General features: G+C 43.2%; 1 protein-coding gene across 1 annotated transcript in view; it reads left to right on the top strand.

The window, feature by feature from the left end:
- Window positions 1–27,680, top strand: part of LOC105085098 (protoheme IX farnesyltransferase, mitochondrial) — a 95,372-nt gene that overhangs the window by 46,764 nt on the left and 20,928 nt on the right. Inside the window, exon 5 of the mRNA XM_031467583.2 lies at window positions 18,896–18,966. Within this exon, the coding sequence (XP_031323443.2) occupies window positions 18,896–18,966 (71 nt within the window). The remainder of the gene's footprint in view (window positions 1–18,895; window positions 18,967–27,680) is intronic.

The raw sequence follows: 27,680 nt of genomic DNA on the forward strand, positions 1-27,680 counted from the left end.
TGTGTGCATTTTACATATATGTGTGCGTGTGTATGTTTAGTAACACAAATGGCGTTCAGTCTATTGTTAAGAGAAAGAGCGTGTTTCAAAGCAACATACAGAGATATAGATAAAAATATATTAACTTCTTATATATGACTATCAGCATGACTTATCTTTTAATTTTTCTTTATTTTTCTATTTTTTTTTTCTGATTTTATAATTAGAAAACAAAGTGTGAAACTTCCGTAAAGCCTAAGAAAACTGTACAGAATTTGCCTATTGTTAGAGGCGTTCTGAATACTCCCATCTGGCTTCAGATGCTCATTTAAGTCTTAATTACAGCCCCCGATTAAACATGATCTTCAGTCTAAACACTCTGTTTCTGAAATTTTCTTGGTGCTTTAAATTTTTGGATATTTTCTTCACAACCACTAGACCATCTCCCAGCATCATCCAGTAAGTAAAAGCGATAAGGGTGCAAACTGCAGGCACAGGCTTTCCTCCCCAGTTTCCCTCATCACTAGTACCTACGCTTTCAATTTTACACTTTCTACTCATTTTGTAAATAGAGAAGAGTCAATAAAATATTTTAAAAATGTCGCTAATACTGTTGTTGAGACAGAAATAACAGTGCTTCTAAACTCAGATGTGAGAAAGTAGAAACCCACACTTTGTAATAGGTCAGATTTCTCCTTTGTCAGCTGATGTGCAGAAGCGGGAACTTGGGTCGCAGAAGACCACTGTAGGGGCATTTAGCATGTACCATGTACAAGAAGGCGCACACAGGAGTTGAAGACCATATGACACCAGAAGAATGAGTTCTCAGGACCCATTCTAACATCCCTCCGGTACAGCCAAGTGGTCCACTTTGAACATGGGGATAAAAACCTACACGCAGGGCTGCTAGTCAGCAGATCCTGGTTGTCAGACTGTGGGGCCGCCCGGCAAGCCCCCCTTCCCTGCATTCCCTGGGCTCCCTGAGTAGTGGTGATAGCAGGCGTGATACCAGTGTCCCCAGGACTGGCCCCAGACCCAGGCTGTGCTGGGTGTTAAATATTTTGAATTGCCTCTGTTGTGTATCACTTACATGTTGTGGTTCAAAAGTTTGCACCACAGTCTTTTTAGCAAAAAGGCCCTCAGTTTTAAGCAACTAAATCTTAGCCCAAGAGAATATCTCGAAGCAGCCAAACAGGAGGTGATACTCAGAGATGAAAAGTAGCACGGACCGCCCCATCTCATTTTACCTAAGGTCGTGTATTAAAAATGTACCCATGGAAAAATACACTCTCAAGTGAAATAATATATGTGAAAACACTATGTAAGCTGTGAAGTGCTGTTTAAGGGTAATTTATTAATAAGCCCATGAGGCTGAAAAGTTTCAAATGCTCAATGAGAATAAGTTGATTCAAAGTAAAAAAACTATGGACTGCTGATTGCAGGGCGGGAATAAATCAGATCAGCCGCCCTTCCCTGAGCACGGAGCACGAGCTGGACGAGGACGCAGCACCTGCACGATTCCCGAGTCCTTCCTTAGGGCGGCCCTGCGAGGCAGGTGTGCTCACCCCGCCACCGAGCCCGTGGAACAATTAGCGGAAGCACAGAGAGCCTCGGCTTGTGTGTCCTTTCTGTTCCTGGGCTGATTTCTTACACACACGGGAGCGTCTCTGCTGCTGGATTCCTCCTCTCTTGCGACACTGGGGAGACGCTGGAACTACCTCCCTGTCTGGCAGAGCCCCTTAGCAAACGTCAAGGGGGTAGGACAGAGAAGCTCCGGTTCTCAACTGGTTTTCCCTGAGGAAGGTAAGTCCCCTGCCAGGGGCTCTGCTCCGGCCCCAGCTTTGCACAGTGGAGTAGCTTTAGGTGAGTGACGGTGATGGGATGGTCACGTTGCACCATGAGATACACTGGACGGGGCAAATAAAACAGCTAGCATTCCATTTAAAATATTCTAATGGCAGGAATTTAGAACGCAGTGATATAAGAAATTATGAAATAGATTTTCCCCTTAGAATAGTTGCATGGCAGCCTGTGTCGCGTTGGGCTGACAGACGCGGTGTGGTGAAGGATGCTGACTGCGAGCTGCGGTGCTGACCTTCGTCAGGCCTGGGCGGTAACGAGAAGGAGGTTCTGAGACCAGGCAGGAGCTTTGTGATAGACTCGCTTTCATTTAGAGGATTTTTCCAACTAAAAAAATTGGGGGATTAAAGGATAAAATGATGAACAAGCGAGTTGTTTATGATTTTCTTCCAGCCAGACATTTCCTTAATGATATGTGCATTTTCAGCATTTATATTTATGGTAAAAATACTTAAATTTGCTTCTTGTTTGGTTTTCGTTTCTCTATTATTCCTACACTCTACGTTAGAATTTAATTAGGAACAAAATGCCGCATCATTCTTTATTCAAACATCATGAAATCACTGCAGATGAGGTGAGGAGATAAAGTAATTGGATTAGAAATGGGTGGTTTAAGTTTACACCATTTTATTATATCAGGAATTTTTGATATTTGAGACGTGGACTTACACAGCTGTGCGGTCACTTGTGCCTAACGTATGTATAAGAAACCGGGTTCTGTAGTTTTGTTATTTTAAATTCCGAAGGAGGGGAAGTGTAGATGGTCAAATCCATAACCTGAAAAAGTTTTATCTGAAGTAAAACAACCGATAGATCGATTTTCAGCAACATGGAGGTATGATCCTTGCGTTACTAAATATTCCTGAACTTGATCCTCTGCTTTCTGTCCCTTTGGGTTTATAAGCAATTTAATGAATGGTGGTAGCACTATGTGAACATAATTGTTTTTTAAAAAATTTTCTATCCATGATGTTCCTCTAATCTTAAAAAATAAAATTTTATGTATTTTTTGCAGTCTTACAATTATGTTGACCTACTGTAGAATAGTTTTTTGACAAAATGTTGAATTTTCTGTGGAATATATATGTAGCTTAACCTCTAACTTATTATTTGAGAAGAAAAAGAAATTTGTTGCATTAAGAAACTATCAAAGAATAAGCTTGGTTATTTTTACTTTTTCTATGCTTGTGTTGATGTTAATCATAGCATAAAAAACATTTAGATACTATTAGAGAAAAATTATGATTGTTACTGTACAAATTTAATAATCTAATATTGAAAGAATTATATAGCTAGCACTTTAACCATTCTTATTTTGAGTTTAGGTCATTTTAGATTTATTTAATTCCTAAATAAAACAATACAATTCAATCAACTGGAGCTTTTTGTTGAAATTTTTAAGTTAAAAATTTGTAGTGTGGTAACCCTTGTAGCTTATTTACAGAGAGGATGAGTGGTGTTTGTAAACTTTATAGAGGGACTAGGGAAAGCTTGGGTTAATATGGATTTGAAAAAAATTTTAGAATTTCGCTACAGTTTATTAAAAATAAGCCATTTATTCAACAGTTTTCTTAATTGGAAATGATACAGTAAAACTGAGTATTTCAGTAAATAGACTTTGTTTTCATTCAGCAGATTGGGCTATAATTTACTTTTGTACTTTCCATGAAAACCAAAAAATCAGAAATGTACTAACTATAGTGTGTTGAATGTATTTTTTAAAATTATTGAAAGTGTTTTAGAAATGCACATTTAGAACCAAGTAAGGGAATTGTTAGTTACTTCTGTGAATCATACGTTAAAGGAAGTTTTGACGGAACCTCTGGTTATCCACTAATCTGTATTATTGTTAAATTACACTGATTTGTATTAACTGGATTTGTGAAAGGTTTAAATTATGGAATATTTCTGAAGAAATCCAATATTGTTATCTTTCCAATTAAATTAGAATAATAAGGTTCTTGAAGAGTTTCTTCTAGGATTAATCTTTGAGTGAACGTGTCTGTGTTTGTGTGCCCCGTGGTAGCTAATGGTGGAATTCACTGAATTAACAAGCATGGTTTGTAATTTTACTCAATGTGTAATACAGAGTACTAGACAAAACGTATTTGAAGATATTTAAACAGTTGGTTATCAAGCACTGTAAATGCCTGCTGCCACTACCAACTCCAAGTATGGTTACAACTATGAAATGATACTATATAGAATGAAAGCTTTTCTAAAGGAAAATCAGCTTCTTCCTGACTGCAGTATGGGTGATGAGAACAATTACTAATGAAGTACATGAAACTTGTATCATAATTGAAATCAAGGAAACATCCTTTTTTAAAAAAAGTTAATCTTTGATTCAGATTTTTCATTAATTCTACAAGTTTTAGTCTGTGTTGACTTTATAGAACATAAGTGAGACTGTATGTTACCATAAAGAAATCCTTTCTTTTTGTAAAATACGTTAACGTAGCTGCTGAATGACTTGACTTTTACAGAGAGGAACCCTGTGTTCACGATAGTTCTTTGAGTTAGTGTTTCTGAACTCTCTTTGGTTCCGCTTTGCTTTGGTTTTTACACCATAAATACTAATCATAGATTTTCAGTTACTTGTAATTAAAAGGCTTCGTGATGTAGACTCTGTAATGTCTTCAAATTCAACAAATGTTAGTGTGTTAAAGGGAAAAGCAGTGATTCTTCATAATCCATTGCATCTAGATCGTTAAAGAGTATAGTCTTTCATGTTTCATCGCGTTGTCTCTGACACTTGTGACCTTTGGAAATATTATTGATGATATGGTTACATGCCTGTTAATGTATTCTTAAAGCAAACAGAGATAAAAATACAAAGTTACATTCTCTGTTTGCTTTAGTAAACAATGTATGTGTTAGAAAATGTCTGTTTTCTGGAAGGAATTAGCTGGGTCTTAGAACTACCTTAATGGATGTTCACATTGGAAGATGAAAAGCATCTCCTTTGTCAGATAGTGTTTCAGAGAGCACAGAATAACTCTGTGAGATGCCCAATTTTTTCTCTGTATGTGGGACACAGATGTTTTCACTTCTAAAAAGGGATCGCAAGTACATAAAAAGGAGGTTAAACCTGTTCCCAAGGAATATGGGTTATGTAGTGTACTTTTGGAGACGATTTTGACGTCAACTATCTTATTAATAAGACAAAAACAAACAAACAAAAACAGCAGCGCCACTGAACTTCAGCAGCAGAAAGTATGCCTTCCAAAGCAGTTCTCTGACCCGACCTGGGTCAATTAAATGCCCTTGGTGTTTTTTTTTTAATTAAACTTTATTTTGAGATCATCTTAGACTCACGTGCCGCAGTAAGAAATGAGGCAGAGAACCCGTGTGTTCTTCACCCCTTTCCCCCAATGATAGCATCTTGGAAAACCACAGCGTGGCATCACCGCCAGGATACTGACTCGCCTGGCTGTTTTCAAAACACTTTTTGAGTCTATCCACACGGCCAGCACATAGCACTATTTTTTCCTTCGTTCTGAATAAAGGACAGCTGTGTGTAACTGTACATATAAAAATATCTTTAAAATTATCCTAGTAAAGATATGAGAGCTCTGTTACCACCTTGTGGACACAAGGTCCGTGCTATAAAGCTGTTCCTTTGTGAGTGGTTGGCGCTTACAGATTTTGTGTGGTGTGTGCACTTTGTCTTCCTGTGCAGTTTAGTTTATTGGTTCTACTGACACATTTTTATTTTGAATTTTTTTTTTATTGGAGTCATGTACAGATTATATTAAGTTGAAATTTTTGAATAATTTTGGTAATTAACCACTGCTGTAATGATAAAATTTCTTTGGAGCTCATGCAGCTGTTTTGTTGGGAACAAAAATGTGTCGGCATGTAGCAAGCACGTCACTGCTTTTAGATACAGTCTAGATTAGTCGTTCTCAAATTTTACTGGCTATAAAGAGTCACCTGGAGAGCTGATGGAAAAATGCAGGCTCCCTGTTTGCACTCCGAGATGTTGTTCTGTTTTCCAAGGTCAGGAATGGGGCCCAGGGATCTGCATTTGTAATTACGTACCTACCGCAGAGGATTCTGACGCACATGGGCCCTGAACTGCACTTTGAAAAATACTTAACTAGATGTGAGGCTTTCTACCATTGTGTTGTAGAAGCAATGGAATGTTTATATTTTTCTCTAGGTGTATATAAACAACATCATTCTCATTTTTCAGATTTTTGTTCAAATATGGAATTACTGTTTTTCAGTAGTCTTATTACTTAACCTATTGGAATTTTTAGATTTTTTAACAGATATAATTGACATAGAACGTTGCATTAGTTTCATATTTTTACTCAATAAAATTTGTGTTTGAGTTATATATTATGAAATGATCACCATACATAGTTACAAATTTGTTTTCCTTGTGATGAGAATTTTTAAGAGCTACTCTCTTAGCAACTTTCAAATATACAATACAGTTCTGTTAACTGTCGTCACTGTGCTATACAGCACATTCCCAGCATTTGTATATTTTATACCTGGACGTTTGTACATTTTGACCAATTTCACCCACGTCAGCCGTATTGGAACTTCTAGATTTCAGCGTTGCAAGTCAAAAACACCTCTGCCCTCCATTTGAGATCCTTCTCAAGCCCATGGCTAGAAACTCGGGAGAAGCAAAGGCATTTAGACAATTAAAAAAAAAAGAGCTTGGAATAGGGGTTGAGAACCACTCTAAAAGCACTGTCTTTGATAATTGCATTTAATCAAGGGGTTTGATTGGTTGATTTTTTTTTCTACCTGGCCTTTTTAAATACTTTAGTAAGTAATGACAGAAGATTAAAAGTAATAAGTTAAGGACTAGAGATGAAGTTAGAGAGGAAGAAAATTTTGGCGTGAAACAAAACAAAGAAAAATAAAGGTGATTTGTTTTTAAAAGCTTGGGAGTTAGAGCGGTCTCCTGTGATGGCAGGTATCCTGAGTCATCGTGGACAAGGCCAGATGACGCTCAGTAAATTATTTTGAAAGCCCAGAAAGCAGAGAAATTTTAGAAAGATTTCCATCAAAACCTGATTATAATTTTATTAACATTTGGCTATTCAAAATAGATTACATTATTGATCTAGAAAGTTAATTTGTGTGCAACATTTTGTTTCTCAGAGATGACAGAAAAATGAGGTGTGACTTACTCACTTGACCTTTGAGTACTAAGCATGCTTCTGAGGAAAGCTGGGTAAAAATAGGTACCTCTTTTTAGACTTTTTTCTTACCGCTAACCCAAAAGCCTGGGTTTGCTTTCATTCATTTCCAGTTTGCTTAACCCCCGCTTTTTTTTTTTTTTTTTTTTTTTTACAATTGGCTTGACTGCACCGTACTGACGTTTCAGGACATTTCTCACCACAAAGCCCAGCCGACACTTCGGTGGTTTGGATACTGCACTAGAAATACTTAGAGGGCCTCTCCTACTTCACAATACGTTTGCTAGGGCGTTCCTTCTTGTAATCATCCTGTTTATGAGGTTGGCAGAACAAGAACCTACCTTGGCTCACGGCGTGAGAAATTAATTACAGCGAAAGGAGACGGAGGAAGACTTGCGCGACCCTAGTCTGCTCATCCAGACGTCGGCCCGTGCTGGTGGCTGCACTGCAGCAGTCCACACCGTAGCAACCTACGATTTTCCATGAAGTTGTGGGTTTAGCTTATATCTTGTGTTGAAATCTTTTCATTTATTTGTTTCTTTTTATTTTTCATTAAAAAAAACACTTGAACTTTAAGTTTTCCTCGATTGAAGACTTCTGGGTTTTTTTCTTTAATGAGAAGCTGCATGAGATGATGAACAATTAAATGAATAAAGACACATAGTTTTTGTTTGTTTTTTAAAAAATCATTGTAACTAATGTTGATGAGGTTGTTGGAAGGCTGGTGAGAATGTGAATAGGGGCAGTTTTTCTCGGGGGAAATTTTGTCTAGGATTTTTAAGTCTAATTTCCAGTTACAGTACTGATTTATCTGTTAAAGATCAGTCAACAGAACCCCAGCCCCTCTCCCCAGTGCGACTTGCCTTATTAATCTGCATTATACCTGTGAAGACTGCCTTTTATAGAGTGAGAAATATTTTTATGTCTTCTCATTATGGGACAAAAGTCACTGTCAACTGATAAGCTAAAATAAATGTATTAATGGATAGATAATTCACAGACCATCTTTTTGTACAGACACTTATTATCTAGCATTGTCGTACATCATTGCAGATTTATTTATGCAGGGTCTGTTTACCTTTCCATTCTCTGTGGATTTTCTGGGGGAGGTGATGGGTGTTGTACTCATGTTTTATCCTGGAACATAGTTCAGGATTTCTCTGCCTCACCTACAAGAAGCAGGGCAGGATCTGGAAGATTTTTAAAAATAGAGGAAGGAGTTAAATTGAGAATTGTGGTCCATTTGATATTTCTAGAGTTAGTGTCTCTGATGAGAAGTGCACTCAGATAAGCTCTTACGTGCTCCGTCTGTAACAGCTGACTTCGAGTGTCGTTTAGAATTCACCCGTTGTTATGTTACCAGGCCCGTGGCCGGTTTGGAGCCTTTCTTCTGCTGCTCTCACTGTCTCCCCTCCCCAAGAGTGGGAAAGGGAGTGCGTGCATCTCTCAGAAAACCTGTCCCCTCACTGTAGCGGACTTAGAAAGAAACGCAAAAGAAAGGTGCTCATTAAAATTAAAACCTTTTCTGTTCGGAAGTATTTCATAAAGACATTAATGCTCTTCCTTTAACTCAGATCTGTCAGAAAACTAGATTGCTCCTTTCCACAGATCATTGTGCAAACCTAGAAAAATCATACATTTCTGATATTCTAAGAGTTGCCTCTGAGGCAGAAAACCGTGATGCAGACAGAAAATACACGAACGTATAAGCTGTCGTAATTCTTTAAGTATTGGGATTTGATGACCAAATAAATGGCTTAGCCATTTATCCAAGCTGTATAATCATACTAATAGGTTCACAGTCACTCATCAATTACTGTAATTCATAGTCATTTTTAAATGTTTGCCTGCTTTCTGGGGTTAAATTGATATTTGGCAGAAAAGTTACAAATACTTAAGTTCTCTTTATGTCATTTTTTTAATTAATTAAATTAAAACTTTTTCAAAAAGTTTCCATTGAAAAACTCAAAGTGAACTTCAGTGCTCTATTATAACTTGTCTTCTCTAGAAACTCCAAGTAATTTGGAATTTTTATTTACATATCTTAGAAAAGGCAACATTTCTTCCCGATTGGCTTGTAACAGGCGACTGAAAGTATTTTGTGTGTGGGCTGAGAGCTTTTCTTCTGTGGATTGACCACTGTGTTATTTTCGGATCATTCTGGAAGGTGGCAAATGCATGTGTCATGCCCTCAGAACATGGTGACCAGGCTTATAACACGCCACAGGTTTTTGTTTGGATTCTCAGGAAAGAAGCTATAGACTTATTAAACTTCTGAGGGTTCTGGGAAGTCACTCAATATCCTACCCTTGTGCGTGGCAGATGTCTTGCCCTGCTAAAAAGAATTTTCAGCCGCTTCCTGTCTTTCAGCAAAGGAAAGACAGGAATGGGCCCTCCTCTGTGAGCCCTACCCTATGTTAGATGCATATTCTGAATGTATCAGACATGGAATTAAGGCATGTGCAGTCAGCGGGCTGACAGGAAAGCAGTGGGAACGCAGGAACAGAAACAATTGTAAAAAGCTGTCGGAAGCACTCCGGTGAACGACTACGATGTAACACCTGTGCTCCCTTCTTAAGCCCTCTGAAAATGTCCCAGTTTACATTCTATGTGCTGTTTTACCCTTTGAGGCAAGTACTAGTTCTGTAATTATTTATTTAGTATTTATTTGGCTGTCACAGTCATTGTTTTTATTCGCCATTCCAGTTTTTTTTCCACTTAAGTTCATAAAGAAGCACATTTTGGAAGATACCTGCTTTAAACATGAAGACTTTGAAAAAGTTATTTAAAACCTAATTTTAGGTCTTCGGCAAGAGACTATTTGAGGACTGTAGGAGAAATGGGCAGCAGAGGGCTTTTGCTAAAGTTGAAATGCACTGTAATTGTGCCCCCATCACAGAATCTCGGACATGGAAAGAACAGGGCCATGAAAGAGAGGGTTCAAGTCGCTCTGCTGAGGCAGCACAGTAACAGGACAAATCGTTTTCCTCTGCAGGTGTATAGGATCTGAAGTTCAGAAAACAAACTGTAATCTTAGAAGAAATGTGTTCATCTTCCAACATGTTCCTAAAATTTTACAGAAAGCGTACATAACTATTAAGGTATATATTCTCTGATAGGCAAAATGAATGGGACGTATTTTTTCCCAGTTCCGCCGGCTGCCCCCTCTCTGCTCCCCGCCCCTCCCAGAGCGGAGGGGTGAGGGGTGAGTACCGCAGTGACGAGACCAACAGGTGCCTGGGTGCTGGAGCGGGCTGGCTCTGTGCCACCTGGGGTCCGCGGGGATCCTGTGTCACTCCAGGTTTTGGGGTATGGCTGTGTCCTTAGGAGGGACGGGATCACCCAGTTGAAATACATACTGCAACTCCTGAGGGATTAAGTGTGTTTCCTTTGCTTTATAGTTCAGACTTTTACAGCTTCTTTGTGGGGAACTTCTCAGATTGCTTAATGATTTCTCTAGTTCCCACTCCCACCCGACTGACCAGATGCAGATTACAGCAGCATTTGAACCTCTGTCAATTTGCCAGTTTTATTGCTCACCATGTGGCAGAACCTTTTCTTTTTGAGTATTGTACCATTCTTCTGCCATGAATTCCTAGAAGAAAATGATCTTACTTCTTTCTTGCCTTTTAAAATGTTCGTGTCCTTTTTTTCGTTTTTTTTTTTTTTTTTTGGATGGTGTCATTTAAACTCTTTGCAGTCATTTTAGGGAAGTGTTTGGGAGGTCAGGCTCTTGTCATATTATTTTATCACTGTTAATGATTTTGGTAAGCATGCCTATTTATTTTTTATAGTTGCGGAAGGACCCACGGAAATTTATTAATTTGATAGTCTTGTGTCCCCGTTAGATTATGATGAATTAGCATTAGTTGAGGACAGATTTTTTTTTAATCTGTGAAGCCCGAGTTTAAAGGTGGGTTTTAAAAAATTTTTTGCAATCTAAACAGTCATCATATTAATCACCTCTAGTGGGCTGTGATGCATTCATTTATTGTTCTTCAGAACTGGCCTTCAGGATTCACTCTTTTGAAAATGAGTTTTGTAAAGATGGAATTAAAGTCTTCGGCAGCCGTTAGAATGGAAATTCCTATGCGCTTATTTGTGGATTTTTGGAGCGTCCTTCACCTCACTGTGGACATCTCCTGTTGTTGACCATGCTGGCTAAGATGAGGCCTAGACTTCATGTATGTTAGGAGCAGAGACCATTTCCTCTCTTTTCCAAATGCTAATAACCTTGTGCTGAAGTCAGCCAGCGACATTAGGAGGTGTGTGGGGCCTGGGGGAAAGTTAGGTGTCGAGCGGGATGATCCAGCTGAAAGACACAGGCCGGACGTGCTGGAGAGAAAGGGGTGATTGATGGTATACATCTCATGGGCGGTGGGAGGGGACAAGAACGCCCGCCCAGGTGGAGAGAGGGACAGGAGGTCACACGTGGGTACCTGTGACACTAGCAAAACCAGAGAGGGACCTGTTCCAGGCCTCGGGTGTTTAATGAGGTAGATGCTGCGTTGTGTACTGAAGGGAGGGGTGGAGCTAGAGGAGACCTCGTTCCTTGGGCAGTGGGCAGTCATGGAAGAGTTTTACGCTGGGAGCTAACAAGATCAGGTCTGTACCTGAAAAAATCACTCTGACTAATGTGTGAAAAATTGATGTAGGGGGCGGGGGGAGGATCAATCCTGGAGATGGGCTGGGGAGGGTATAGCTCAGCAGCAGAGTGTACGTTTAGTGTGCACAAGGTCCTGGGTTCAATCCTCAGTGTCTCTACTGAAAAAAAAAATCCTGAAGACAGGGAGTAGCTGGGAGGCTGCTGTCATCTAGGTAACGTAACATAACAGCCTGAGTTAAAACAAGTGGCACTGAGGGTGGGAGGAAATGGGAATATTTGAGAAATATTTAGGATCCACATTTTATCTTCCTGTGATTCTTTCTGGGGGTTGGGGGAAGGTTCTAATTGGCTAAGGCTCCATTAATATTGATTTTATACTAGGTAAGTTTAATAATTCTTTATTAGTTAACCTAAAGACGGTCTGTCCAGATTTTGTGTCTGTATCACTTAGGTAAAATTCGTTATTACCTTTTTCCCCTAAGTAGAAAATACATGGTTTCTATAGGTAATTGTCAAATACAAAGACGTGAAGAATAATCACCCTGCATCTCTCCACCCGGCGGCTGTAAATATTTTGATGTATTTTCCTCCCTTCTTTTTTCAGAAAGCGGTGTTACAAATGAGGTCCCTCTGGCAGGAGAGAGGATGGCCTAAGCACCATCTTTGAAGCGAGTCGAAACCAAAGCAACTTTCTGACTTTTTTTTTTTTTTTAATAAGTTGTGGTACTTTAGGCTTCTAATGAGTGCCGGGTGACCTTTTAGGACGTAGCCTTAAAATACAGCTTAGTGAGCGAGGGCTGGAGGAGCACGTCTGGAGGAGAACCTTGCCCAGGCGCCAGGAGAGGTGATGAATGCCGGAGCACACACACCCTATTTCAAACACCTTGTGGGGAAAAGTCAATGGGAACGGCCCGTCTTAATTTGTTTATTCTAGGCATGGCCATAGTACGTTGGTATAATTTGTTTGTTCTAGGCATGGCCTTAGTATGGTGGTAGCAACCAAAGAGCAATGGCTGACTGAGGGTCTTAACTGATTTGTGAGCTGAAAGTAATGGTATGTGGAATCCTGCTGGATAAGGTGCCTCTCCCTGTGCTTGATTTATTTGTTTGTTTTTCACATCCCTTTTAACTTGTTGGGAGACTGATGGAGACATTATCTTGGACCTTGGGAGCGGTGAGCCGTATTGGAATGACAAACACTTGTTGACAGCTTTGAGAAGATGGATGGAAAAACAAACTCCGACAGGGTTCACATGTCTGTTTTCCTTTTGAGTCTTTAGAAGAATGTCGCCCCCATCACTTAGCCTAGGGAAAGAAAAAGTTGCACCTCGTTATCAAAGTCAATATTTTCTGAGCCTGACTTACAAACATCTCTAGAATACGTCTACTTTCTGCATAGGGTATAATTAATCAAAGTACGAATAGGAAGTTCATCACCTGGGCCGAGTTACGTTTCTGCCCTCTTCTGGTATGCGTCCTAGCTCACAAAATTCAGTAACGTCACCGGTATGTTATTATCTGTTAGAAGGATTAGTAAGTGTGTTTTAGATTTGAGCAGCGTCTCTTTGGAATAATAGTACTTATCTACTAATACGTAAGTGTGGTATAAAACAGAAACACAAATCTCATATTAGGCATCTAATAAATGTTTATCCATTGGTATAATAGTGACCTACACCATGTGACCTACATCATGTGACTGCGAGGAGGGGAAATGACCCATTTACTACTCTATTCAATAGACAGAACTGCTGATTCCCAAACTGGTTATGAGACGAAGATTAATATAAATTATTCGTTATGTTTATATTGATCAATGCCTTTCAGATACTTAAACTAGGAAGAACATAGGCACGTTATTTTATAGGTGTGACAGGGGTGAAGTGAAACAATTTGGGGTTGTTGGCTTTGCAGTGAATCACAGATAATTTCACGGCATCTGTCTGCCTAACGTCTTCCTACTTTCTCCTGTGACAGCATTTTTCTTTCCTGTCGAGGAGATAATACGTGTGGTTTGCATGGGCTACGGTGTCGCTGTGTCTGTCCCTCAGCACCCTGCCCTGCTCACAGGAGAGCCGCACCCCCCAGTCCCCCCGTCCTGCCCCCGGGATTCACGGCCCTGGTGGTTCTGGACTTTTCTCTGGAGCTCTCAGGGAATAGACCCTCTGCTCGGGTTGCAGGGAAGATGAGAGCTGGGGCTGCCGGTGCTGTTTCGCCTGCTTCCTGGAAGGAGCCTGCATGCGGGGGACTCGAGCGGATTCGAGAGATGGAAAGAGTCAGAATCATGCCAGCACGCTGGGCCCTGGACCCAGGAATCCCTAAAAGCAAGGCACAAGCCCGCTGGAAGAAAGGAGGCCCCGTTTTTCTTTGCGCTCCTTTGGGTTGTGTTTCTACCATTTGCAACCCCAAGGGCCTGACTCATATGGCTGCTCATAGGACTGCAGGAGGGCAGGGGACGTGGGGGAGCAGTTGACTGATTGGAAGGAAGACAGTGAGGCTGGGAACCTGCATACAAGGGAAAATTTGGAATGAAAAGGATTCCGAGGAGATTGATGGATTTGTATGAGGGAAAGAGCCTGGAGGAAAAACTTCTTTTGAAAATGAACATAGACAGAAAATAAGTCATTCGCTGGAGGAAAAAGGAAGTATTATTCACTACTGAGCAATGCACAGCTCTAATGTTTGAGAGTCTTACCGTCTGCACATCTATTAAGACGTTGGAACCAAGAGGTATAGACCCATATGGTGTTGGCTTAAACTGGAAAGGGCAGAGGGGGAGGCTTGGAGGCAACTTGACCCCAGGGAGCACCGTTGGGTGTCTCCTCCACTTCCCTTTACCCTGTTCCACGGCCACAGGCCACCCAGGAGAAGGGAGGATCTATTTCCCTGGGCTTCTGGTTTGGAAAATCCCAAGGAAAGACTGTTTGAATCAGATAACCACTAAGCCCGTCCCTGTGTTTTGGGATGGTGTGCAGTGCTGGGTGACGAGGCCGTCTGAGACGGGGTGAACAGCGCCCTCTGCAGGAGCCCTGGGAGTCTAGTGTGGGCTGAGCAGCTGCCCCGCTGTCCAGGCGACGGTCGCTGCGGCATACGACTGCCAGTGTCATTCAGGCAGTGAGGCGGGCAGGACAGTGTCCTCTAAGGCCTGTAATTCTGCATCTGTGTTCAACACAAGTTGCCGGAATTTCCCTTCTCTGCCTCAGAAGTCTCTGGAGCCAACTGAAATGATAAAAGTGTTTTGAAAAAGACGTTAAAGCACAGGGGGAGAGCGTGAGTAGGTTAAGCCAGCTCTGTGTGCTAAAGTGTTTAAACTTCTCATCTAAATATACTACGCTTTATGTTTTGGAACCGTGGTTTCAACAGCTGCACCAAAGCAGTAACCCCCACTGGAAGGCATGATAGAAAATGCACGAGAAACAGCGCCAAGTGGCATAACGAGCCCTGAAGCCCCGATGCCCGGGGGACCGTCCTGCGCTCCCCGAGGCGAGCTGTGAGCCTTGGCGACCTGTGAGCCTTGGCGACCTGGTGTTTCTGCCCAGCTGCTGCTTGTCCTGTAAATGTAAGCACTCGCGGGAGGCAGAAGCTGCTGCCGAGTTCACTTGCTGTGTTCTAGACCTCAGTTCCCACCTTTGGATGACTGACTTGCCAGAACCTCAGAAAAGATAACATCTTTTTCCATCCAGATGAAATAATTCATCAGAATTCCGGAGCTGTGTGTGCGCACACGGACGCGCAGACTTGAGAACTGCCAAGATAGTTATTTATACAAGAGTTTCTGTGTTACATGAGATAACACCTTACCAGCTTTTAAATAACATGATTTGTAATTGGAATCCTCATTAGTCCTGTGAAATTAAATTAATAGGTCATGAAGGAAAGATTATTTCGAATACCTATAGAATGTGTTTGAATATTGGGGAAGGGAGGGGACGTGAGCAGACAGAATGTTTTAATTATGTGTTACTTGAACTGATTCAGTAAAGAATATAGACTCTTACAGGCAAAGAATTTTTTTTAACACTTATAAATTATGAATCATTTCAAAATGAATGTAATTCAATCTACAAATACATTTGTTTGCAGCAGTGGCTTTACTAAGTGCCTATCTGCATAGTCCTCTTTAACACTAAGGATCGTAAATTCACGTATCTCAGGAAGCCTGTCACTTATATCATTAGATAAGATGGACATACTGAAAGTTACTTTTAAATAGTGGCGCTGTTGAAAGTCATAGAGGAGAGGCCTGTTTCAGTTAAAGTTTGATCAGGGTGTCGGAACCTCTGTGAGTGATGTAAGGGGTGTGCTGTGCGAAATTAGGCCTGATGTGGTCCTGGGCATGATGCATTCCTGTAGGGCTGATGCCCTGTGCCTGGTGCCAGCCCAAGGGAAGCAGAGCCGTCAGTCCAGAAGGCCAAGGAGAGCGGGAGTGACCTGGGATCCGCCAGGAGAAGCTCGTGAGAACAGACTGGTCCTGGCGTCTGTTTCCTGCCGCTTCCGAGCCTGCCCCTTTGATGGTGCAGGTGACCTGCAGGAGAGGCACCCTTGGCCATGGGACAGTGCACATCACATGTTCAGGGCTGTCTGTAGTGCAGAATGACAAGAGCAAGCCAAATGTCCTGCTCTCTGGGAGTGGCGCTACGGTGAGTTCCTAAAGTGGAGGAAGAGAGTGGTGCCACCGTTGCTGACAGCAGAACCCAGTTCCCAAAGCCCACCTGGAGAGTGAGCACTGCCGTCAACCAGCCTGGGGGTCTCCTCAGGTGGCCTGGCCTCGGGCAGAGCTGGTGAGACGTGCGGATTCCCCGACACTTAGTTTCTGACTGCAGCCACGATGATGTGGTTGGGCTGCACGTGTCCCGGGAAGCTGTGAAAATGCACACCCAGCACCCACTTCCTCTCCCTGTGCGTCAGGTGCCTGCGTGTGCCGCCCATCCCTGTGAAGGTCAGCTGTCACAGAGGGGGATTTGTCACTCTCATAATTCCCGGGTGCGACACCGGCTCCCTCCTGATGTGTGTGTGTGTGTGTGCTTCCACCTCGGGGTCAGAGATGGCCCGATGGCGCTGGCTAAACGGGGACCAGTCCTTAGAGCCGGGTGTGGGCAGCGGGGCTCCTGAATGACAGGAATTGTCCCCATGGAGAACTCTAGCCAGGGTGCTGTGAGTGAGTCCCGTAACCTGAAATGAAGGAGACAAGAAAAGGAGGCACTTTATACGTTTAGGAGGCAGCATTGTGTTTTGGGATATTAAAACACTGTTTAAGAAACAAAAGTAAAGACAGTCTTGCCCCGTAAGATAAAGGGAGAGGAAATGTATGTCAGTTTTTTAGAAAATGAAGGGAACACATCTTACCAGGTGTCTTAACCTGCGAGGATAAATCCTAAATTTCCCAAATCATTCAGGGTAAGAATTTTCTTTCATGTTAACATTTACTTATTATAGGCAGTACCGGGTGATTTTTTAAAGTACAATAACAGAAAGAAAATACTACTTTACTTATTTCTAGGCTGTCTTTTTGGCACTAATATTTCTTCTTCCTAATGTTTGTGGAAGACCTGTAGAATACAGCCCACTGTTCAGAGAGCTGTGGTTCATGTAGACGTGAGTGAGAATGGCCCTTATCACTGGGCCAGATATTTCTAAAATGTGTTATAGTTTTCTTGAAAAATGTTTTCATGGTCAAATAAGTTTGGGAAACACTAGCTAAACAACATTAATTAGATTTCTCAGGGCCTTGATCATAACTAATGTGATTGGACCTTGGAATGGTCCTTCCTGAGAGCAACTCCGTGGACTGTCAGAGAACATGGCTGGGGAAATACTGACCTGGACCTCTGATGGAATTACTGTCTCACCTACTGATTTGCTTCAAGTCCATTTAGTCAGATTATTCACAAATAATAACCTAATCAGCACATGTCTGGAGCACTCTGTTGTACCAAAAAAGGATGACAAGTAAGAGATGCTGATAACAAATGTAAGAACACGGGTGCAGTTTGTCCAGGCCTTGGGTGGTGAGTCTGTTGATCCCTTGGACCTTGTTCTTTAAAAGATTAACAAGAAACAGTACTTCATTGTTTGGGTGGCCGAACCAATATATCGTCCAGACGGGGCTGCTGTGAGAGTGGAAGTGGGTGTTGCTGTTGATGATCCTGGAACCACACGTGTATGGGAGGGTGTCCCAGCCGGAGAGGGATGGGGACCTGGTCCCAGGTGTACAGGAGAGTGTCCCAGCCAGAAAGGGATGGGGACCTGGTCCCAGGTGTACAAGAGAGTGTCCCAGCCAGAAAGGGATGGGGACCTGGTCCCAGGTGTACGGGAGAGTGTCCCAGCCGGGGAGGGATGGGGACCTGGTCCCAGGTGTACGGGAGAGTGTCCCTGCCGGGGAGGGATGGGGACCTGGTCCCAGGTGTACAGGAGAGTGTCCCAGCCAGAAAGGGATGGGGACCTGGTCCCGGGTGTACGGGAGAGTGTCCCAGCCGGGGAGGGATGGGGACCTGGTCCCAGGTGTACGGGAGAGTGTCCCAGCCGGGGAGGGATGGGGACCTGGTCCCAGGTGTACGGGAGGGTGTCCCAGCCGGAGAGGGATGGGGACCTGGTCCCAGGTGTACAGGAGAGTGTCCCAGCCAGAAAGGGATGGGGACCTGGTCCCAGGTGTACGGGAGAGTGTCCCAGCCGGGGAGGGATGGGACCTGGTCCCAGGTGTACGGGAGAGTGTCCCAGCCGGGGAGGGATGGGGACCTGGTCCCAGGTGTATGGGAGGGTGTCCCAGCCAGAGAGGGATGGGGACCTGGTCCCAGGTGTACGGGAGAGTGTCCCAGCCGGGGAGGGATGGGGACCTAGTCCCAGTGTAACCTCATCGCTTGTGTAGTTTCATCTGGCATCTTATTTGCTTCAGACCTAACTCTTGCCTCTAGGAGCCCTTTTCCCGTGGTTGACTGATTCTTGGTTGATTCACAGGCTTTGGGATGTGTGAAAGGATCTGAAATCATTAATAGCACTAACGCTTTAAACTTGAAACAGTGACTTTGAAAAATCTAACTGTGGCTTCAACATGTGGTTTGCGAAGTGGATGAAAGTAGGACTGTGCATATTCCTGACAATTAATGAATATAATTTTTAAACTCTATCTCTCCCAGAGAATTTTTCTCTAAATACCAAGAGTACTAGTTTGTAGTATCAAAATAGAAACGAAATCTGCTGTTGAAAGAAAATTGTAGAACTAAAGCAGAAGAGAGTAATTGTTTCACGTTATACTCAATGTTTTGTCTTTCTTTCCATCTTTTTGCAGTTTTTTGAGGTTCCGTTTGACTCAAACATGAATAGGACAAAGAACAGACCTCTGGTTCGTGGACAGATCAGGTAAGATTGTGAGCGTCAGTCTCCTTCACAATATAGAACATTCATTTGCCGGCCCTTCCTGAATCGTTTCCCAGTACTTTGCCGTGAGTTGTGAGATGAAAAGAACCCTCAAAGGGACATACCGGTGTGGGTGTGCAGCAGCCAGAATGTACCACGCAGCTCTCAGAATGGATCTGAGGTCGGCGGTTTTGCCATGGGAGTAACGCGTGTGGTAGATTTCCCTACTAGGTTCCATTTAGAGACGTGGACTTGGTTTGCTTGTAGTGACTAAAGGTAAAAGCACGCCATTAACACAAGTGATTCCAGACAGAGCCACACAGGTCTCAGAAGAATGCTGCGTCCAGGTAAACTGACAGTGCTGTGATTCGCCAGGTGAAATGCGGCCTCCATCGTGCTCCTCTCCACCGGGTCCAATCCAGCAGAATTAAAAGGCATATAAATATTTTAGTATCACTAATGGTTAATAATTAAACATTTTACTTCCTGGAGACCTGGAAACTGGCATTTTAAAGTATTTTTAAAAATCCAATAGATACTGCAAACCAAGAAGAATAAAAAGAGCCAGTGGTTCATGCTGGCTCCTCTAAATCAGAGAATCCCCTTTCCACATGTCCAGGCAGTGCCCTCATGGAGCTGAAAATGTACTGGGCTAACACTTGTGGGCCAAATAATCACACACATTAAGTAAAAAAATAAAGGAAACAAATTCAGATACAGTCAAATGTCTGTGTAAAAGCAATTTTTAACATTTGCTACTTTTAGCTGTTCAATTCTTTTTAAAAAATTTAAAAAAATTTTTTTATCGAAGTACAGTCAGTTGCACTGTGTCCCTCTCTGGTGTACAGCACAAGGTTCCGGTCATGCATATACACACATCTGTCTGTAGCCATTCGATTCTTCAATGAATTTAAGATACCGTAATGTTAAAAACGGCAGTAGAGCCAGGTGAAAAGATGTAAGAAGAGAAATCTCATATCTGGCTGGGATTTTTTTGTCCCTTTTGAGATATAACACAGCCGTGTGCTGAGAAAATGTTTAGAAAGTGTCAGAAGCACTTTTATTTGAGTCGAGTTGGTTAAGAGGGGCAAGTGCCAACTCTGACCCATCTTAAGAACTGAAAGCTGCTGTTGCCGCTGGTCGAATCACAGGTAAGCTCTTACTTGTTTGGGATTTCCGTCCAGGGTTTTCCCTCAGGAAAGCCGTCCTCTCCTTTAGAGCCAGGGGGACACAGCGAGAAGCTCATCAAGCAGCCAGTGGGCGCGCAGCGGGCCCCGGTTGGGCCCGCCCTTCCCGCGCAGCTCGCGGCTCTTTCCCCAGCGCGGTCATTCCTGCAGAGTCTCTGGTGTAGCCGGCAGCCGGGAGGGAGCGGATCGCGGCCTCGGCGGCTGGTGCTGGCGTTGCTCTTCCGTCAAAGGCGAAGGGCGACTTACTAGTCTTGGTGGGCCTGTGACCCATCTTTTGTTTGCAAGATGACCCAGGCAGAATCTCATTATGACAGTAAACCTCGACCGCTATTTTAGAGGCCAAATGACAAGCCTGAAAGAAACAGACTCAGGTTGATTTTTGCAGCTAGGATACATTTTATTAAACAGGTACAAGGAGCTGTTACGCGTCTGCAGCAAAATCTTGCGTTGAGAATCCTAGTTTTAAAACTGAAGACTTTATATCTGCCCTTTAGCGTTTATTATACTTCAGTCACTTGTTATCTGCCACACGGGTATTTTATACGTGAGTGGCCATAGGCATGTGGTAGAAAGTCTTGTAGACGATCCACTAACTTTAGTTCTCAGCTTTGGTGGCTCGCGCATTCATAACGGCTGTTGGGTCTTTAAGCACAAAGCATAGCCAGTTCACTGGGAGATTCTCTTTTGGGACTTACTGTCCCACTTGGTTTGGGCTGATACGCTTTGTTGAATCTATGCAACTTCACAGACCCAGGCTCCAGTGTGGCACGTGAAGCGTCCTCCCTGTCCTTGCTGACGGGCGGCAGTGCTGTGAGTCTGGGGAGGAAGCCTGGAAGGTCTTCTGTGCTGACAGCTGCCCCAGCCTTTGCACGGAGCTTGGCCTTACCCATTCTACAGACATACTGTGGATGCTTATTTTCATTAACTTTTTCAAGTGGTAAGTCCACTGAATTCTGAGAGCCACTGAGCTAAATTAAAAGACTGAAAAAAGAGAAGCCTGTATTTAGAGGGCTGACCTGGACAGGCCGAGGGAGCTGCCGCTCCAACGTCTCGAGAAGAGGGAGGTGCGAGTGGAGCCGCCGGGGCTTGGCTGGGCCGGCCCTGCGCTGCCGGCCTCTCTCCTGAGCTGCCGTCTGTCCCCTGCTTCAGCTGTTGGGGCAGGTGCCATTGACCGCGTAGTAACCAACAAGGGATGCTAGTTTAACTGGCTGTTTTTGAAATCGTCAATTACAGTAAAAACATACCCTTTATATTTTAGGCCACAGATATTTTCTCTTTTTTTTTTTTGAGAATCAAAGGAGAAAATCTTCACAGCGAAAGTGTCGTTGAATGAGAAAAAAAATCTATGAAATTGCTTTATTATTTGCTTCATTTTCCCACGGAGAGCACAGAGGGCGGCACTTTTAATTATCTTTTGATTACCCACATGAAAGGCCGGTTCTGTGCACCTAAAGTCTTTGTAGTTTTAAAATGTCCACCATTTGGGAAAATACTGCTTTTTACGTCTTTCTCTCTCGTGGAGGGGAAAGGCCTTTCTAGGTTGAGAGGACGTGTCTGAGTCCAGCCTAATTCCTGCGGGGACAGGGACGCGGTTGTTAGTTCTGGGGGTCTGGCCTATGAGCCCGCGGCCTCACAGTGCCTGCAGGTGGTTCATGGAAACATCCTTTTGTAGCTTCTGTTTACCGAATGGCGTTCCTGTGGAAACACTTGACCCCGTGGCTCTCTGCTTTTTACTTCAGCTCTGGGGCCTTTATGCAGAATTATTTATTGAGTCTTTAATGGCTTGGGGGCCACTTGACGGATGCGAGTATGATGTCCCTCACTTCACTCAGGAAGTGTCCCAGATGCACGTGGATGGACCAGAGCCGCAGTGCATTTGGCTAAAGAGCTCTCACGTCTGCATCTGAGGACGTCTGGAGGGACGGGCCCCAGGGGGTCGGGATGGTGCTGGCTTAGCCCCGGGGACCGCTCCTGAGCGTAGAGTTTACCTCTGCAGTTAGGCATGTGGGTGCGAGGAGACGGGGCACAGAAAGCACCTATGACCGCTCCCTCCGGGGCTGCTTTCTGACATCTTGAGCTTGCACTTGGCCCTGATTCTACTTGGTAACTTTCTAACTTGGGTCCGCCTCCTCCACCCCCAGGGCACTCACTTTACGTCAGAGTCTTCCTGTGACCTGTAGTCAAAGCTTAAGGAGGAGATTCTGAAGTTGGACCTTCACCGTTTGCCGAGCTGGACAGAGGTGTGGGTCCTCTCACTGCCCCCTGGTTCTGCTGTAGGAGTGTTCCCTAGTTCTGTCAGGCTTGGAGTTTGCTGTTTTCTGTTCATTCTCCTCTCTGTTTCTAGAGAGGGCAGAGGGATAATACAGCTTTATCTAACTTGAAATCCCTCAGGCTTAAATTTCTGATGTATCTTACACATTTTTTTTAAAGTAATAACCTTTTTTCCTGGTCTTTCCTAATTAAAATTAATCTTTCTTAAGAATGTCAAGGCCAAATGTTTTTTCTATGTATTCTAGAATTAAAGAATTCCCTTGTTTAATTCAATTTGTTAAGAATTTATTGATTCCCTATAAAGTAACCAACCCTGTCAGTTTTATGTTTATAATGCTCAAAAGGCTTATAATCTAGGTGGAAACATTAGCCAAATGCATGAGAGGCTTAGCAGACAAGACAGGGCCGCCCATAAACATGTATTGAATGAAATGAATGAATTGGTCCAAATGAGAGCTTCTCTGGCAGTGGTGAGGGCGGAGGGTGTCAGAAAGAGAAGATTCAGATGAGGACAGACTGGGCGGTGAAGAAGTCGGGAGGCTGGGCCTTCTTTGTTATTTGGAAGCACATCTGTATTTTGATTCCATCCCCTTTGGATTATCCATTTTCCAGCTCGGTAAAGTCGACAGGGAAATAATACACGTCGGCGTTCGTTTTCGCAGCCTGCCTGACCCGATGAGAGTGGTGGGCCGCTTGGAAGCCCTGGCCGTGGGCTGTGGGCCGTGGGCAGGAGAGGGAGGAGGGCAGAGGGGAAGGTCGTTCCGAGCGGATAAATCCCGAGCGCTCGGGATCGGGACAGCCCATACCTGGTTCTCAAGTGAATGATGAAGATTGAGTTTTCGGAGTGAAATGAATGGATTGTTTAGTTGGCATTCTTAACTTAAAGAACGGGATTTAGCTTAAGCATTACAGGGCTTCACAGGAGACATTTTTCACATTTGCTGAAGGTTTTACCAGTAAGCACTTAAGCAAATGTAAACATTTTGCGGGCTGCGGGGGAGCCGCGAACGCCGCTTGTCGGCCATCAGGCTGGGCTGGTAGCCCCGGCCCCAGGCCCGCGCAGCTCTGCAGAGCCCCTGGGCAGCTACCGTTAGTCTCCTGGCGTGTGTGTGCTGCAGATGGAATAAGAATGTAAACATTCTGTAAGTACAGACATTTCTGCTTTTGGTGTTCGCTGTGATTTGAAGTGGCAGGAAGAACACGTTTGGTCTCAACGTAATCATGTGCTAGTGGACAGAGCTTTGTTCTTGAAATGAAATCGTTCGGTGTGGTGAAGCGTCGTGAAGAGCCAGCAGCGTAGTCACCACAGGGGTGAGAGAGAGGGACGGGCACTTCCTGAAAGCGACATCCCTTTCTCTCCTTGTCGTGAGGAAAGTGGACAGCATTTATGATTTTTCTGAAGCATCGTGGGTTGTGAACGTGTGTTGACTGCAGTCCTGGGGAGGGGGGATCCTTCAGTCCCCATGCCCCATTTCACAACGAGGAAGTCCCCGTATCTGATCACGAGGAACAGAAGGAGTCAAGTGTCACATCGATGCAGCATAGCCATCGCTTGCCACCACGTGAGAAGTCGGTCGTTAGAGCAAACACCTTTGACTAATAATTTGGAGTCATTTGGTCTAATGTCCTGTCACTTTATTTCCTCGCCTTTCAAATAAGATGATGTGAAAAGATTTGACACCATCAGGGCTGTGGGCGCTGACTGGTGTTGTATGAGCAGCAGGCCCTTCTGCCTGTTGTTCACAGGTTTGTCTCGCCCACACCGTGGGCCCCAGCCCTAGGCACAGGGCACATAAAGATGAACGGTGCTGTCGCCCTCCCTCGGGAAGTGTGTGGCGGGGGTGGGCAGGTGAGGCAGCAGGGGGTCAGCATGCGGCCCGGGAAGTGCTGAGAGAGCAGGGGGGCGTAGACCACCCGTGGGGAGCGGGCAGCAAGGAGAGGGGGTGAGGGAAGATGTTCCTGGAGAACTTGTGTTCACGTCGAGGCTGAATATTCAAGGAGTGAGGCACGGCCACACCAAGGATGAGCTGAGCGTTGCCGGCGGCGGCGGGGGCGGTGGGTCTGCTCCGCACACACTTCACAGGGCAGGTCTTGCCCTTGGACCACAGGCTGCAGCGCCGCAGCCGCCAGCCCGGACCCTGAAGAGGCATTTCTGTTGGCGTGCTGGGCTTTCCTCCAGCTGCTGACACTTAAAAATAGAAACCTGAACATGAGACCCCGGATTCCTGGGCCTCTTCGGCAGCCCCCACGCGGGACCTGCCGGCCAGACTTGACGCGCAGCTCCCACAGTCCTCACCACTCCTGCCTTCGCTTAAATCGGCCCACTTTCCTCTTCGGTATTGCCAGTCTGGTCCCTGTGGAGGTCTGTGTTTGCAGACACTCCTAGACCAAAGGCGCGGGTCCCTGGCTGGCCGTGCAGGGGATGGCGCCACCTGCACCTTCCTCTCAAGGGGCTGCACGTGCTTGCAGCTCCCAGGTAGTCTCCAAGGCTGCGGGGGTGCATGGTTTGATTTCCCAGCTTCATTTTTTATAAATTGGGTTTTATTAAAACTTTTCGAAGACTCCTTACAATTCATTGACCCTAATCTTATGCAGGTGAACAAAGCTGCTTTTTAAAAAAAATAGATTCCTATAAATTAAAAAGGGAGGTGGGGGTCAGAGAATTAAACCATCCGGCTCAACCAGGAAAAAGGAATATTATGTGTCTCCTACGTGGCAGGCACTAGGTGTTCCCCTGGGCCCTGGGGGCAATGGAGGAATTCCGTAGGTGGTCCCTGCCCTCAAGGATGTGAGAAAACGCTGAGCCTGGACCACTTACAGCAGAAACTTGATTTTCACAGATGGGATTGAACAACAGGAATCTTCTCTTTGAAAACTCCAGAGTCTTTGTACAAATAGCAGATTCTTAATCTGAGCTGAATTGATGTAGCAAAATTCACGAGTTACCACTTGCTTCCTCCCTGAGTTAGAAGGCTGAACCCGAGAGGGCAGCAGTGGGCTAAAGTTCCTTCGAGCTTTTCTTTCTTCCTAACGATTAATAAAATTCTTCCGTTGGTTTTCAAAGACTCATTCAGTTCAGACCTGCTTTGGTTTCTTCCTTAAAAGTTTTACTTAATGTAGGGCCATCGTCTCCAGGCTTTGCATATAACTGTGCCAAACATACATACTTATTCTTGCATTTCTCTTAAACCTGTTTTAAAGTTGAATGTCCTTTTTTTTTTTTGAAACAGGTTACCATCATTTTATATATAAGTGATAGTTTTTCCCAAATTGCTCTAATTAGTTTTCTTTTAAAATATGTTTTGTGTGTTCATTTTCTTCACATAGACCTTAAAATTCTGAATTTACATCAGTCCTCTGCTACCTTCCAGTATCTATAACTTGAGACTAATTCAGAAATAGAAAAATCCCTAAATAAGATTCTAGGGAGATATTTCCAAAGCAGTTATCTGTGGAGACTTTCCCCAAATACTCAGGTCAAAGCTCAAATAGAGGATTTATGCAGGAAATTAAAGCTAAATTGGCTTGGTTTGATTAAGGTTTTCTTTTGTTTTTGAAGAAAGAAAATTTTGTTTTATAATTTAAAAATCATTTATTCTGGAAGAAATGGCCAAGAAGCATGAGATTAATTTTTGTGTAAACCAATTACCTGCAGAGCTGCTTAAAATATAAAGCTTTCTTGATTTAATGTAACATTTCATAGACCTCTCTGACACATTGGTTAAACAGAAAGGCCACATTTTTCCAGTAACTTATTTAAAAGTCAGGTAATTTAAATTGCATCTGTTAAGTATAATAAGGGGGTATCACATTTATCAGATTAAAGCATGTGTATTCTCATTCGTTCCTAATTTCTATAGAAAAATCTGCTTTAATAGAGCTACTAAGGGTTGATGTTTAGTAAACAAGGAAATGCTATACTTTAAAGGAGGAATAAATAATTCATTGAAATGTGTTGACAAATTTCCCCCACTCTACTCTATTAATTTCTCTTCCGCAGTGGCCTTGGGCAGGAAAGGCAGTAGAAAGATATCTCTATTTAAAATGTAATTCAGTTTGGGATGTGAGTTTGGAAATAAATCACCATTCCACCCTCAGCAGGAGCCATGAACCTGTTTGCGTGAGTGAGTGAACGGATAGAAAAGAATCTTTTTTAGTTCAAGAAAATTGCTGGACCTTTTTCTGCCACCATCCTCCCCCACCCCAATCAAACTGTGCTGTTTTCCTTATTCATACATTTATTCTGTTTTATTGACAATTAGAAATGTTTTGTAATAGCGTCACACCCCATTCACCTGCTTTTCTGATTTTTCCTAGATAAATTCATTCTGGCAAGATCCACTCACAGAAATATTAACTCATCAGGTTTTTTTGTTGTTGTTTTTTTGTTTTGCTTTAGTGGGGAGGTAATTAGGTTTACTTATTTAGTTTTAGAGGAGGTACTGGGGATCGAACCCAGGACCTTGTGTATGCTAAGCGTGCGCTCTGCCACTTGAGCTGTACCCTCCCCCTTGAGTCCTCAGTTCTTAATGGAAGCCTTTACAGCGACTCTGGTAGATGTACAAAAGCACCAACATTAAAAAAACAAGTTTTGCATGTGATCAATCTAGTTTTTCCTGGTTCTAGTTTATTTTTTTGTAATTTTAGATAATATTAAATTTTTAAGTTAAAGTTATAATTGAAAATAAAAATAGTTTGCCATTTGTAATTGTCATTATTAGAAACATGCTTCACAGCCATCACATTTATAATTTAAAATGACATTCTTGAGTGTATATATACGTATATTTTCATATTCTAATGTATATCCATAAGTATAATTTTGAAAAAATAAATGAGGGGAAACAATTTATTGCAAGTTAGTCAGCCTCTACCTCCAGCTCTATTTGGATAAGTCCTCCCTGTTTAAATAACTGTCTCATGTCACCTGTTCTTTTACTTGTAGCTGATTTTACAACTTGAGAATTCATAGGACTTGTGTTTATTTAATGTCTATCTTCCTTTCTAGACTAAACTCTACTGTCTGTATTGTTCACTGCAGTATACCCACACTTTGCAGAGCGGCTGGCTCTATAGGCAATGAGAAATTTGAATGAATGAAAGAATGAATGAATGAACACCGTGTGCTCATTTAGTGAACACTGAGTTCTTTATTGACATTATTGCATTTAATTCTTAAACAACTCTGTAAAGTTAGTGTCTCCCATTTCACAGATGAAGAAACTGAGGCCAACGGTTATGTAATTTGCTGAAGATCAC

Source organism: Camelus dromedarius, chromosome 16 (assembly GCF_036321535.1).
Source record: "Camelus dromedarius isolate mCamDro1 chromosome 16, mCamDro1.pat, whole genome shotgun sequence".
NCBI classification, from domain to species: domain Eukaryota; kingdom Metazoa; phylum Chordata; class Mammalia; order Artiodactyla; family Camelidae; genus Camelus; species Camelus dromedarius.